This window comes from Aulostomus chinensis, chromosome 17 (genome assembly GCF_037954235.1).
Source record: "Aulostomus chinensis isolate RoL2024-O1b breed Wild chromosome 17, RoL_Achi_v1.0, whole genome shotgun sequence".
NCBI classification, from domain to species: Eukaryota; Metazoa; Chordata; class Actinopteri; order Syngnathiformes; family Aulostomidae; genus Aulostomus; species Aulostomus chinensis.
Window position 1 is genome coordinate 24,832,565 of NC_141336.1, and position 14,325 is coordinate 24,846,889.

The window sequence follows — 14,325 nt, forward strand, 5'->3', positions numbered from 1 at the left end:
CCGTAGGCGTGGCTGGGAGAGCCAATGGTTGTCTGTCTCTATGTGTTGGCCCTGCCATGGACTGGTGACCTGTCCAGGGGGAAGGCTGCTGGGATAGGCTCCACCCCCACCACCCTGAACAGGAGAAGATGGAGGATGGATGGATGGATGGATGGATTTCAAACGTAGACAAACAAAAGAATCACTTTGAGGCTATAACGTATAAATTTCTAAAGCTCAATTTCACTCATGGCCACAAGATAAAACCTGTTTCCTCACTTTGTTTTATTTATATCAAACCTGGGAAAAGGAAACTAAATTGAGGGAACGAGTTGTGTTTTGTGGCTTTCATTTTTACCGTCTAAACAAATACAAAGGTGAAAGTTTTCATTTAAAATGAAAACAACATTGCAACGCTTTGCCGCTGACGTGACCCGGAAGACCAAGCCTCATCACTTCCGGGTGCGTACCCCGGTTCTCCAGGGTTTCCGCCTCCTCTCACGCCTTCAGTTTCAGTCTCCACAGTTGTTTACTTTTGCTTGCTAACGCCGTCATGTCTCGGGGATCGAGTGCGGGGTTTGACCGCCACATCACCATCTTCTCTCCGGAGGGAAGACTCTACCAAGTCGGTTAGTGGTGGGCGAAATACGAAACAAACAACAACAAAAAAAACCAACGCAAGCTAACCTGCTCTGTCATCACCGCTAGCTAATATGCTAACTCGCTAGCGGCCGGTTTACCGTGAAGTATCATTTAGCTTTCTAACAGTAATTAGATCGTTTCAGAGTACCGTGTTTGCGGGACCAAGATAGATTAAATGTGAAGTTAATTCATACGAACCACCGTCATCGACTGAGTCTTGAACAGATGCGGGATGAACCTGCTAGCTTGGTTGATGCAGTTAAAGCTGAGTAACTGTCTGGTCGGTCGGCGTCAACGCCAAAAATAAGTTGTTACGTAAAGAAAAATAAGTTGAACACATTCATCTCCTGACACAAGAAGGTCTCTTCAATGTAGGTGAAAAGTTCAGGGACATTTTACTGTGTTGGTAGTTTTTAAACTTAAAAAAGAAAATGTATTTATTACATAAACGTAATAGGACCTGAATTGAAAAGACCAACAATAACCCAAAAAAGGAGAAATTAAAACGTGTCTACTTTTGTAAATGTCAAAGACTTCATTAGTTAAAGACAACAGGAGGCGAACAGACAGTGGAGTACATAGAACTTGTCCTCTTACAGGGCTCATACACTGTCAGATGTTGGGTTCAGGCAAGTCAGGAAAAGCTCAAGTGCGAATTTTGTCTAGGAAACCCGAGGAACTCAAACTCTTGTGTGATCGTTGAGTAACAAACACAAACAACCATCTATCTTGCTTCGTCACTGCCAAGAAAAAAAAGAAAAAGCTCCAGTGAGGAAGCATTTGATGATGGAGGCTTGTGCTGTGTGTGTCCCCAGAGTACGCCTTCAAAGCCATCAACCAGGGAGGGCTGACCTCTGTGGCTGTCAGGGGGAGGGACTGCGCTGTGGTCGTCACACAGAAGAAAGTCCCAGTCAGTATGAATGTACACAGGCGTTGGTGTCTTCTACTGGTCATGTGACCCGACTCCCCAGCCATCATCATGGCTGCTGCGTCACTGGTGGCATGTGGGCCTTTATTTTTCTCTGCTAGCGACGTCCTTGTCATGTGTTCTTTCCTCAGGACAAGCTGTTGGACGCTTCGACAGTTACACATCTGTTCAGAATCACGGAGAACATCGGCTGCGTTATGACCGGCATGACTGGTGAGTACTTTTCTTGCCCAGTTTCAAAGCAGCAATGAAGGGATAAATCTGTTCTGCGCGTGCCTCAAGTGTGAAAAAGATGTATCCAGGGGTCATGATGAACCTTGAAAATCCTGGTGACTCCCAGGCTTCTACACATTGCTGTCATTTCATTGGTTGAATTTTAGGAATACCTCTCTCTTCCACCTCCCTCCAGCTGATGGCGTGTCTCAAGTTCAGAGGGCGAGATATGAAGCAGCCAACTGGATGTATAAGTACGGCTACGAGATTCCCGTCGACATGCTGTGCAAACGCATCGCGGACATCTCCCAAGTCTACACGCAGAACGCCGAGATGAGGCCGCTGGGGTGCTGTGAGTGGTGCTCCGGCATGGTGGTCATGTGACTGTTTTCCATCTGAGTGTGTTGTAAATGTTCGCCCTCCTCCCTGCAGGTATGATGGTGGTGGGGCTGGATGAAGAGTTGGGTCCTCAGCTGTATAAGTGCGACCCAGCAGGTTACTACTGTGGGTTCAAGGCCACCGCAGCTGGCGTCAAACAGACGGAGGCCACCAGCTTCCTGGAGAAGAAAGTGAAGAAGAAACTGGATTGGACCTTTGACCAGGCCATAGAGGTGCAGGACACAGAAGTGCACACAAAGCACACCGATAGTGAGCGCCCCCCCCCCCCCCCCTCCAAAAGTTATAAAGACATATTGGATTTTTTTTTAACTCCGCCCATTAGTTTGGGCGTCAGGAAATCTTTGAGGTTTCACAAACGTGCATGATTTTGAAGAAATGTCAAATTCTGGTTGTTTTGACTGATACTGCTTTGCTGATATTCAAGGTAATAATCATTCATTTTTTATGCCATGATTCTGATTTTATCAGAAAGCCCTGGAATGGCAATGGAGAGATACAAAGTTATGTAAAAGCAACAAGATCATTTTAAGGCAACAGCAGAAGTTTTGTGCAAGTTAAAAGGTTCTGGTGGCCACAGAACCAACCGGCTCCACATGTTGGGTTTACTGTCATTCGCACATGAAACCTCTCACAGTTCACTCACTCATTTATGAATGAGTGACTCCATTCACAAACACAGAGCCCCTTATTCATTTACACAGGTTGTGAGTTTGCGTTCTTCATGAGATGCAGCGTTTCATTCGCTCTCTCTTCCTCTGAGCAGACGGCGATCTCCTGTCTGTCCACCGTTCTGTCCATCGACTTCAAGCCCTCCGAGCTGGAGGTGGGAGTCATCACCTCCCAAGAACCTCGGTTCAAGTGAGTCCCTCCCGATTGATGATCGTGATCCTGGACGCTGATCAGGGTCAAACACAGCAGGTTGTTCACTGACTCAACCACAGGCTAATAATGGCTGTTGGGCCAGGCTGCAGCGCAGGACGGACGCCGTTGAGTCTCTTTATGTTGACACTGGGGAAAAAAATGAAACGTTTTAGTTTTTAATGAGAAAAACAAATGACCGTTGCGAATGAATGTGTGTGTTTGTGCCCCAGGATTCTGTCGGAGTCTGAGATTGATACTCACCTGGTGGCGCTGTCGGAGCGAGAGTGAGGAGAGTCGAGAGGATCGCCCGTCACGCCGCCGTCTCATCCAGAGGACGACCAACGGTCTGGATGAGTCGAGCTTTCAGTGAGATGGCGGCAAACAGACGAACAGTATGATTATTCAAAATCAGCTATGGTGCCGACATGGTGCCTCTCCTCCCCCCGTTGTCCCTCGTCATATCCAGGACTGGACTCAGTCAAATCCAGGTGGCCTCGTCCTGCAGTCTCCTTGTCATCACACTGAGGTTTGGACGATGCTGGACTCTGACATCAGTCCCCACGTGTCCTCTCTCCCGAGTGTGACATGAGCAACAGCCTGTACTTTATATGAGCATCTGGAGTGTTTAGCCTCCCCTCCATCTTTACTCAGGGCGACCTCAACATCGGCATCAGTCTCCCCTCCCCTCTGTCTCTGAGGGGACGCTAACACCGGGATGATGCTCTCTTGACAACGCAGGGAAAAGGGATTCGTCCTGCTGCAGCTGTCCTCATAGTGCTCAGGTCGATGACATCACTGATTATTACCTCCTGATAGCCGTCGCTGTACAGAACTGCATCCTATTAAACTACGTTTTTATCCAACACCTCGTTCACCTGCTGCTGCCTTTGTGTGGTAATCTGACTGAGTGCAGCTCCTGAGCTGGCTTGTGTAGGAAATGACTCTCACACACACACACACACACACACACACACACACACACACACACATGTAATTACATCTGAGTGTGTCAGCTCTTGTAAGACTCAGGTGATGCATTAAATTTCCACCTTCTGCGCCCAGCACACACCGACTGCCTGACTGAGTGCGAGGACCAAGCAGTGGTTCTTGTTTCATCATCATTTGTGAAGGTTTCAATAAGTTATAATAAGAAATATGTGGCCCTTTTTATTTTAGTCAACGTAAGGAAATTCAGAAAAAAACACATTTATTCCTGAAAAATGATCTTGTGGAATTCAAAGAAGGAGCGCCCCCCCCCCCCCCCGAGCACTCATGAATGAAGGAACTGTTCCGTCTGGGAAAATGAATCGAATGAAAGCTCAACACCGATCATGTGATGGAAGTCGATGTTGGCGCTCCAGATGATGCTCAACCCTCCCTGTCCAGAGAGCCGGGACCGCTGGACACTTCATGAATGAGGCCTGAAGTTTCGGTTCCGTTTGTGTTCTAGCGAGTTTACACCAAAACCTTTGAACCGATTTTCTCCAGCCCTGTGGCGGGAGGTCAAGGGAGAACTGGAGCAGATCCAAATAAAGGCTCGGATCCGTTTTTTTTTTTTTTAATGTCCTGTTTTAGCAGCAAAGCTTGAAATTAATGTTCATATTTTGAGTACATTTGGTTGAAAGACGGAAAACATCTCCAGAAACGATCAGATAGTCGTGGACGTCACTGGCAGGACGCAGCCCAGCGGTACTTCCCTCCCTGATGGAGGTTCTGCTGTGCAAGTTTTGTTTTTGTTTTTTTGTTTTTTTTCATTATGTAAGTTTTGTGTCTCAGCTTTGGGGTTTTATTTTATGTTTATTGGCTCCTTCTGAAAACAGGATGCATTTCAAGTTGTGTATCCTGTCGGCCGACTCGGAGCGTAATTTTTGGTCTTGCACAAACACGTAGTTTTGCTGCACAGATGATATTTCCAGATATGAAGTGGGAGGAGCAACTGAACACGACAGTAGTTCTCAAGTTCGTTTACCACCCGGCGCCTGAGCTTGCCCTCCTCTCCGTCCCCCTGGTGACGGCTGGGGCATCCTGTTGTTGAGCGGAGATTCCCTTCTTTGGGGTGTGAGAGAAACAGGAATATAGTGAACAGCTGAGTGTTCTTGTTCCTGGGAATTTCCTGTCACTTCCCTGTAAGCCCCACCCTCCTCAAAGTTTCCCGATTTAGACGACGGACTCATTCCACACACAGAGAGAAATTTCCCCCAACTTATCAGCCATTTCCTCATTCAGAGTAAACGACTCGCTGGCGTTATCGGGCCTCTCCTGTGCGGCGCGCCTGCTGACAGTAACCCAGCCGGGGTGAAACTGTGCAGTCACGCTCTGATGGCAGCGTTTCTGCAAGAGTAGACGAACTGACGGCAGCAAGAAACCACACGGTTGAAGTAATTTCCCGTATAATTGCAGCCTTGTAATGCTGTCAGGCGCTGCTGATTGTACGCTGGGTTCACTCTCATCTCTGTCGGGTTTTAAACGTGATGCGATGAGCTGCGCTCACTGCAGGCAAATGCGGCGTCTTTTTTATTTTCTATGTATTCAACTACACAAACGTAGAATATGATCTTTACGAGTCAGATGTGGAAAACTTCAGCCTTGTTCAGACTGTCGGACCAGATCTGATTTGTGGAACCAGTTATTCCAACCGCATTCGGAGGCGGCTCGACGTGATTAGAGTCAAATACCGAGGTTTTATTGCCCCTGCAAGCTTTGATGCTCAGGTCACATTTGGTTTTCTCTGTCAGCTTTAAGCTGAATGCATGTGGCAGGCTCCTTCTGCAAAGAAATGATGAGGGGGGAAAAGGCGAGATGAGGATTTGAAGGCAGCTGAAAGGCAAAGAAACCCCGCGGCTCCACACATTCACACGGGAGGTCTGGTCTGTTAAATATGAGTGTTTTAATTTACTGGAGTGTGCTGGACTGTTTGCTGTCAGACATTTACAACCTGCTCCACTGTACACATTCACAGCTTCCATAAAAAATACATCTTTGTATACACAGCATTTACAATATCATACAGCCGAGATGTTGCAGGTGTGTGTGTGTGAGAGAGAGAGAGAGAGAGAGAGAGAGAGAGAGAGAGAGAGAGAGAGAGAGAGAGAGAGAGAGAGAGAGAGAGAGAGAGAGAGAGAGAGAGAGAGAGAGAGAGAGTGGATGGATGGATGTGATAGTGAGAATGATTTGCAGTCCGGTCGTCATATACAAGCCATCTTATCATACAGTAAGTAAGCCCCTCCCATGATGCAACATGTATTCACATCTCATCCCATCAGCGCTCCTGCAGCTTCCCCGGTTAAACCCGCCGACGTTCCAGCTTCCCCGTCATCTCGTAGCTGTCCGTGGTTTTTGTCAGCGGTCACGCCTGCGCTGCTTCAGCCACCAGGCTGACTGGACGTCACAGCAGGAAGTACAGGACGTGCGGAGGGTGGTTTTGTTGTCCTACACCTTCGTTGGAGACTCCTCCCACCGCCACATCCTCTCGCTGGCCTCCTGCTAGTGTCCGTTCCACTGGATGTCATCATAATCCACCTGCAGACGCACAGAGGAGACAGACGGTCAGATGGCGAGCAGGCGAACCGTCGTTCTGGCTGATTTGAACACACCCACCCACCTCCTCATCAGATTCTCTGTCTGTGTCGTTGTCGCTGTCGTCTGATTCGCTGTCCGGCAGTTCCCTCAGGTTGGGGTCGGTCAGCGAGTACAGTTCCCTTTTGATGTCGTCGTTATCGCGACCGTAAGTGAGGTGAAAGGGGGTGTGGCCTCCAGATGTGAGAAGGTTGGGGTTTGCTCCCTTCATCAGCAGCAGTTTGACCAGTGACAGGTTCTGCTGGTCGACGGCCAGATGAAGCGCACTGCGGCCGTTACGCTGCTCCTAGAGGACGGGGAGAGAACTGTTAGCAAGGGGACGCTAACATGGCTGTGTTTTCCTTAAACCACGCCAGATCACACGTCAGGTGGGTACCTTTGCGTTCACATCAGCACCGAGATCCACCAGGTTCTCCACCAGCGACAGGAATCCATGAACCGAGGCCAAGTGGAGGCAGTTCTGACCTGCAAAACCAGCAGAGGAACACAGGTGAGCTTCTTCATCTCCGTGTACGTTCACAACCATTAAGATTCCTGAAGAAACTGGACGTAGAGCAACAATGTCATAAAAGCTCCCATCTAGTTTTGGCTCAACGGGAATCCTCATTATTCCCTCACAGATTCACTAACGTGGCGTTGAATACTGAGTCAGAAATAAATGTTTTGAGTCTGTTTTTGTGTTTGATGCTGATCCGTGGTCTCAGTCTTGTGTCTCTACATCCTCGAGTCCTGGTGGGAATTGGTACCAAACAGGAGGAAATTCCCTTGAGTGGTTACTGGATTACACTCACAGGAAGGTGAGGGACGGAAACCCTGAAAACATTCCGGGCCGTGGCTGTTACTACTGCGCCGGAATGAGGTGGGAAAACCTGACGGCTGCTTGTTCATAATATTGTGTTCCTCTTGAGGCTACCAATCAGGCTTGTTCGAGGAAGTTCACGATACATGTCGTAATTATGGAGTTACAAATCAGGCTTTAACACCTGCAAGTCTAAACTGAGGGCCACAAAAGTCCCTGCACGAGAAGGAACGCCTCATGAATGAAGCCAAATGTCTTCTGTGCCACCTCACTCTTGAACCGGATTTCTTGAGTCTTGGTGGTGGGAGGTTGTTTTTTTTTTTTTTTTCAATCATAGAAAAGAGGTGGATCCAGGATTTGTTTCCCAACAGAAACCAGCCACAAGAACAAGAACACACAAGTTTCTACCCGTGCGTCATGTGATGGATGATTTTCGGGTGGACGAGGATGTGATGCAATGAAAGGCAACGGTGTTCCCCTGCCCGCTGAAAGGTTTCCTGCCTCCTAACTATAGAGTTGAGGGATAACGGGCGGTCTGGTGTTCCCTTTAAATAGCACTTGAGGGTAAAACGGAGTGGTCAGCGGTCCACCGCGCACCGTCACATACTAATAATGCTCCACCAGTCTTACCCTGATAGTTGCAGGCTGCCATCATGGTGTGTAGATCCTCTGGCTGACAGTTCTGTGTGATGACGCTGAAGCACAGCAGGTTACCATGGCGACAGGCGATGTGAAGGGGAGTGTCCCCGCTGTCATCCACCAGCGTGGGGTCACACCCGTTTCCCAAGAGGCGCTGACACACGTCTGACTGGTTTGTTATCACCGCCAAATGGAGCGGAGTCTAGGGTGGTGAGGGGGAGATGGGTGGGTTAGTACTTGATTTATGACCACAGAAGAAGAGGAGGAGGAGGAGGGATGCAGGCACCTGTCTCTGGTCGTTCTGTGAGTTGAGGAAGTCCGTGTTCTTGGACAGGTCTATCATGGACCGGATGTAGTCTTTGGCCTCGTGGATGATGGCCAGGTGGAGCAACCTGCAGAGACAGAAACACCAGATCTTAAAAACCAGAACCAACATAAAGCAGGTTGTAAAATGGCTCTTATGGCACTGGCACGCTCCGAGGACGCCAGCACAGCCGGGGGAGAAACGAAGCTTCTACTCCACGAGCGCTTCAAAGGCTTCAGCGTTTCATCAAGTTTCCTGAACCTGACGAACTCCGTATTTCTGAAGCGTACAAACATTCATGGAGGAGAAGGCAGGTCCCTGGATAATCACCCATGTTGGTTTATCTCATATAAAAACAAGTTTGTATGCTATTCTCCTATCACTCATGCAGAAAAACACACAAACATTGTAAATTGTCTTTTTTTTTTTTAATTTCCAAAACATCAACAAAAGCTTACAAGTGAAATTGACCCCAGCGTTTCCTCATCATCTGTTGATGGGCGAAGTGGTTTTGACCAAAATCGATTGATTTATTCAAATCAAAAGCTGAGACCTGAGCGGCTCTCATTCACCAGCAGTTGCCTGAGCTCGTCATCACCGCCCGCCTGCCAGCAGCCCTGCAGCCACGGGCTTCCACCAGCACCAGGTTCTACCAGGAACCCACCAGTGTGGATGACTCAAGCTCACCGCAGCAGAACCAGAAGTCACCACAGTGTATTGATATTCCAGAGAACAGAATTACGTTCACACGTGGCGCTCCTCTGAGTCAGGGGGGCCTGAAACTGTCCCCCTTGGGGATCAGAAACTGGACATGAACGACGGGCCTTCAGCCTTCCAGGTTCTGTCACTCCGATCCTGCCCAAACCGCCTGATCGTTTGTTGACATTGTACTCAGAGATCCAGTTTTTGGAAAGTTCTGCTTTAAACATTTGTCCCTGATTTTTTCTGTATCAGAGGTGCAGTGCGGTCACACCTTCATGATACTGATTCATAGATCAGGTTCTGGAATGAGGCTGCAGAGCCACATTCCAGAACCTGTGCTGGGCCCACGAACCCACCTGAGAGCGTCTCTGACTCCTCCCACACAGGCTCAGACATTTAAATGTAATACTGAGTGTGTATTTATGGCTTCTTCTTTTTAAGAGCAGTACTTTCTAGTACTGCTCCCGATGTAACCTGAAACATGATACCAACATCAACAAGAAAGGAGGAAATGAAAGACAGACAAAAATAAATTAAACAAATAAAACAGCAACCATCTCAGCGTTTTTCTCAGGGCCGCAGGACCCAGACTCGTATTCCGGGACATGGTTGCGGGTTGACTTTCACTGCAGTAATTTTAGGTAACGTATCTCTCTTTTTTTCCCCCTTCTTTTGGTTCACGGGAGCGCGCGTAGCTCGGATTCCTTCCTTGGCGGCGCGCCCGGGACTTTCCCAGGCCGACCCGCGGCCATAGTAGATTCCTCCTGATAATGGCCTTTTGTTTACGTCCAGAACCACCGTGTCGACTTCGGCTAAATTCAATATTAAACCGGAAACCGTGTCAATATACTGTTAACATTGTGGCGACCCCCCCCCCCCCCCCAAAGGCCTGCGCGTGATAATGGCCCATTCACAACAGGAAGGGGATCGTGTTACCTTCAGAAAAAAAAAAAAAACCCGAGCTGGGCCTCATTAGTCCGGGGTCTCAACGAGCCCAGCTGCCCTCTGCAAACCCAACCGCGTCCCCGGGTGTCCACTTACGTGTCTCCGTCCTCGGTTATCTGCGTTTTCCATTCTTGCAGCTCGGCGACGGCTTGTCGGTGCTGCGGCGGCTGGGATTCCACCTGGAGCCGACCGATCTCGGCGGCTACCGCCTGGTACTCCTCCTCCTTCAGCGAGTCCAAACCGCTGTCCAGACGCTCCTCGGTGGACGGAGCCGGCTTCCCGTCTTTGGACTCCCGGTTGTAATCCATTTGGTTCAGTATCCTGGTCCGCTGCAGGGCCATGGTGGTCCTCTCTGTTGGCTACGTTCGGTTGTAACTGGCGGAGTCGTGCAGCTCTCGCTATGCACTGCGGCGGGGCGGGGCTAACAACTAGGTGGGGGATTTCCAACAATCTGTCACCTAGAATAACACAGAAGCAGGCGAGAGCTCTGGCTCCAGGAGGGGATTTCTATTGAGACACATAAATAAATGCTCTCCGCAGACTGACACCACAGCTGATTGTGCATCTGATTTCGTGTACTGCAGTTTTTCTCTCCTCAACAAAACAAAAAAGTGCATGATTTCATGAACAAAAGTGCATCTCAATGTATTGATTGTAAACTATTCGTCTCTGTTGTCATGCAAACTCTCATCTAACAAAGAAAAGTGATGCCTCGCCTAAAAAGAACACTTTTTTTTTTTTTTGCCTACGAGTCTTGAGCAAGACTTTTCTTCTTCACGTCTTCCTTACTGGTGCAGACAGAGCCAGCCACTATTTAGCTTGATGCTAACAGAGACTGACAGCAAAACTGTCCAAAAACACCAAACTAACTCCAGTGCATCGTGTGGTGAAATCCATGTCGTCTACCGTAAAGGTTCTTATAGTTTGTTGGTTTTTTGCTTTAGTGGATTACTGAACATACATCAGGACAAAGTGGATTATAGGACACAATGTGCTTAAGAGTTCCGAAACTGATGTTTGTGGGGAGTCTGCTGCTGTTGTTAGCCTCCAAGCTAAACATACATTGCTCCTTCTGCACTCCGGAGTCACCGTTAAGTGATGTCGCACAGACAAAAAAAAGCAGCAACAAAAAAAACCTCTTTTTGAGCTTGGGACACTTAGTTGCAACTATGAGGAAAGTAAAATACACTTTTCAGGGGAAGTAAGAGACCAGTGAGTGTTTTGAGACGTTACACATGCCAGCGTGCATCACGAAGGGGAAGTCGTGTCGTCCAGGAAGTCAGAGTGTCTGTGTTGTGTTTGCTTCAGTTGTGAATTCAAGAGTTGCAAAAGAGTTGACTCGTGTGAGCCAGAGATCCATGGAAGGTCCTGAAACTGCAGCTTCATTTGCATCTCTGTGACCTCAACAAAAGGAAATGTGGCTCTGCAGCATGAGAGTGGGCTGGAGGGCCTGCAGTCGGGGTCTTCAGCTTGCACAGGACTTTCCTGCAAAACTCCAAGTGTGATGGCAGCGTTCTTCACCATTTCAGACACAGAACGGCAAACCGACAGGCCTGCAGTGGAGTTTCCCTTGGAAAGATGTGACCACACGGACAAGTTCACGTGTTTGTTCTTAAAGGGACATGGCAACTTTTGGGGAAATCTGTTCACTGTCCAGCAGGAAGAGGGACCCTGTTCTCCTCTGTGCTGCAGCAGGGTGCTGAGACCAAAGCTAGTTAGCTTAGCATACTGAATTGTAGAGGGTAGCAAAGTGGGAGGCGAAAGTCATCACCGGTGATCCTCCTCATCCTCTCTCACAGCCGACCCATGAATGTGCTGAGTCAAATCACTGTGCCTGGTCTGGAAAGTAGTTCTGACTGTGTTTGGTTTCAAAATGACAAACTCTTGACGTTTTAGATGGGTTTTTGCATTGTAAATGCGCACAACTGTTTTTTTCTACTGATGCAGGAAAAGACTGTTGTGGAGACAAGAACAGTTGATGAATTGTGACAGAGGCACACAAACACCCAGCATCTACGCTAACACCCAGCATCTACGCTAACACCCAGCATCTACGCGAACACCCAGCAAACACCCAGCATCTACGCTAACACCCAGCATCTACGCGAACACCCAGCATGTACGCGAACACCCAGCATGTACGCTAACACCCAGCATCTACGCTAACACCCAGCATCTACGTGAACACCCAGCATGTACGCGAACACCCAGCATCTACGCTAACACCCAGCATCTACGCTAACACCCAGCATGTACGCTAACACCCAGCATGTACGCTAACACCCAGCATGTACGCTAACACCCAGCATCTACGCTAACACCCAGCATGTACGCTAACACCCAGCATGTACGCTAACACCCAGCATCTACGTGAACACCCAGCATGTACGCTAACACCCAGCATCTACGTGAACACCCAGCATCTACGCGAACACCCAGCATCTACGCGAACACCCAGCATGTACGCTAACACCCAGCATGTACGCTAACACCCAGCATCTACGTGAACACCCAGCATCTACGCTAACACCCAGCATCTACGTGAACACCCAGCATCTACGCGAACACCCAGCATCTATGCTAACGTAGCATAGCGAGAGGTGTCTTCTATCTTTAAGGCAAACAAGCAAATTTCCCCCAAAGGGAGGTGTTTGACCGTTAGCAGCTTTGAGACTCACGTGCCTGCACCAAATAACTCATTCACTACTTTTGCAATCGTCAGCACAGAGACAAAAAACATGCCCAGTTTTTGCTGGAATTCCAAAAGTCATGAGCTCAACCCAAGTACTTCTGGACAGGTTGAAGGACACCAGCAGTGTGTGAGGACGGAACTCCGCTGGCTGCGATGCAAACTGCTCATTTGTTGACTAAACCACGGGACCTCAAAGCTGATTGTGAAGTTCTGGAAGCCTGAGGGAAACTCCAGACTTGTTTTCCCTCCCATTGTTCGCTCAGCGTGACCATGTGACCAGTTCTACGAGGAAGCTCAGACTTCTCGCTCAGCACATTTTTACTGTCGGCGTTTTAGCAACGTGTTGGGATTTAGTTGAAGAAAACAGAGATGGTGTCAGGCAGTAAGCAAGCGGCTGTGCAGGGCAGAGGGCTGCGACTGGGGCTGCAGAGGCCGGACGCAGTCAAGACTGACAAAGTAGTCGCTCTGAATTTCCAGCACATTTTAGAAACCTTTGTCTTTTCATTTGTTTAATCGGTCATTCTGTCCTCCACGCTAAAACTCTATGTGCCAATCAACATTTGTACTTCAAAAGCGGTTTTGATGAGTTGATGCAGGAATGTTAAAACGATGCTTCACTCAAAAACTGTATTTTGCCTTTCAAGTTCTCACAAAGATGTTTTTTTTCTTCGCAGAGTTACTACAGTGCCGAAGGAGCCAGCAACGTACATTTAGCTTGATGCTAATAGAGCAGCAAAAAAAAACTGTTCAAACATGGCAGCAGGAGGGGGGGGGGGGGGATCACCTGTTTGAGTTCAGAGAATTCTTTTTGTGAGTTCTTGAAAGGCAAAATAGGCTTTTAGGGTGAAATGTGACTTTAATCTGGAGTCATGGTGATACGACTCGGTCCTGCAAAGCCTCTCAGCTGCTCTGATGTGAAATTCTCAAACGTGACAATTAAAAAAAAAAAAAAAAAAGTACAGAAACAAAATTCCGGTACATTGACGAAAGATCCGAAGCCCAAAATACAGAAGGAAGTGTATTTTTCTAGGTTGTTTTTTTCTTTCACCGGCACCTGGATTTCCTGGGATTTTCAGAGTGCAGCCTGAGTCATCGTCATCAGGTGTCTGACAAGCTCGGCTCGCTCGCTATGGCTTGGAGGAATGAATCAGCTAAACTGTGATGAGCCTGATTCACTGTGGTTATTGAATCTTTTATCAGCAGAATTTGAAAATCTGCACCAAAGAGAGATTTTTGAGTGTTACGTAATCAGGAAAACTCAGTATTTTACTGCTGTAACTGGTGGGGTTTTTTATTTAAGGATCAGCTGAATTGAATGACAGCCCATGACTCTTGGCAGCGTGACCTTTCACCACTGAGCCTCCAACAGTAAAACTGTTGAAAACACACTCCTCCCTCCCGAGACAACACACAAGGACTACAGCAGAAGCGTAATCCTGCCCAATGATTTCATGTGGTTTCATCAACCGCAACTGAGGTCACTTCAGTCCAGTCGTCAACAGGGTTTGTTTTCATTTGCTGTCATTTTGTTTACTTGTCTTTTCATAATTCTATGCATGGAATTAAAGTCAATTAAAGTGGCACTACACCCAAAAAGTTTTGTTTGTGTGTTTGTTTTGTTTTTTAAACTTTGAAACTACCCACTA

General features: G+C 48.0%; 2 protein-coding genes across 2 annotated transcripts; one reads left to right on the forward strand and one right to left on the reverse strand.

The window, feature by feature from the left end:
* The first annotated feature begins 427 nt into the window (after positions 1-427).
* Positions 428-3,930, forward strand: psma6a (proteasome 20S subunit alpha 6a). The gene is made up of 7 exons (XM_086181919.1): positions 428-608; positions 1,437-1,531; positions 1,681-1,762; positions 1,959-2,114; positions 2,195-2,373; positions 2,925-3,019; positions 3,253-3,930. Exons 1-7 carry the CDS (start codon positions 533-535, stop codon positions 3,308-3,310), a joined length of 741 nt encoding a protein of 246 aa, XP_086038045.1. The 5' UTR covers positions 428-532; the 3' UTR covers positions 3,311-3,930.
* A 2,121-nt stretch (positions 3,931-6,051) lies between these two features.
* On the reverse strand, positions 6,052-10,398 carry nfkbiab (nuclear factor of kappa light polypeptide gene enhancer in B-cells inhibitor, alpha b). Its single transcript, XM_086182869.1, has 6 exons — positions 10,084-10,398; positions 8,323-8,428; positions 8,028-8,238; positions 6,975-7,063; positions 6,624-6,884; positions 6,052-6,541 (listed from the first exon to the last, which is right to left on the reverse strand). Exons 1-6 carry the CDS (start codon positions 10,326-10,328, stop codon positions 6,506-6,508), a joined length of 948 nt encoding a protein of 315 aa, XP_086038995.1. The 5' UTR covers positions 10,329-10,398; the 3' UTR covers positions 6,052-6,505.
* Between the last annotated feature and the right edge of the window lie 3,927 nt (positions 10,399-14,325).

What these genes read in the sequence shown, in the direction of transcription:
- psma6a (XM_086181919.1), top strand. Translation starts at nt 533, where the DNA reads ATGTCTCGGGGATCGAGTGCGGGGTTTGACCGCCACATCACCATCTTC. An exon ending in CCTTTGACCAGGCCATAGAG is followed by an intron (nt 2,374 to 2,924) that starts GTGCAGGACACA and finishes TCCTCTGAGCAG; the next exon opens with ACGGCGATCTCCTGTCTGTC. An exon ending in TCCCAAGAACCTCGGTTCAA is followed by an intron (nt 3,020 to 3,252) that starts GTGAGTCCCTCC and finishes TTTGTGCCCCAG; the next exon opens with GATTCTGTCGGAGTCTGAGA.
- nfkbiab (XM_086182869.1), bottom strand. Translation starts at nt 10,328, where the DNA reads ATGGCCCTGCAGCGGACCAGGATACTGAACCAAATGGATTACAACCGG. An exon ending in GTGCTGATGTGAACGCAAAG is followed by an intron (nt 6,885 to 6,974) that starts GTACCCACCTGA and finishes CCCGTCCTCTAG; the next exon opens with GAGCAGCGTAACGGCCGCAG. An exon ending in ACAGAGAATCTGATGAGGAG is followed by an intron (nt 6,542 to 6,623) that starts GTGGGTGGGTGT and finishes GTGCGTCTGCAG; the next exon opens with GTGGATTATGATGACATCCA.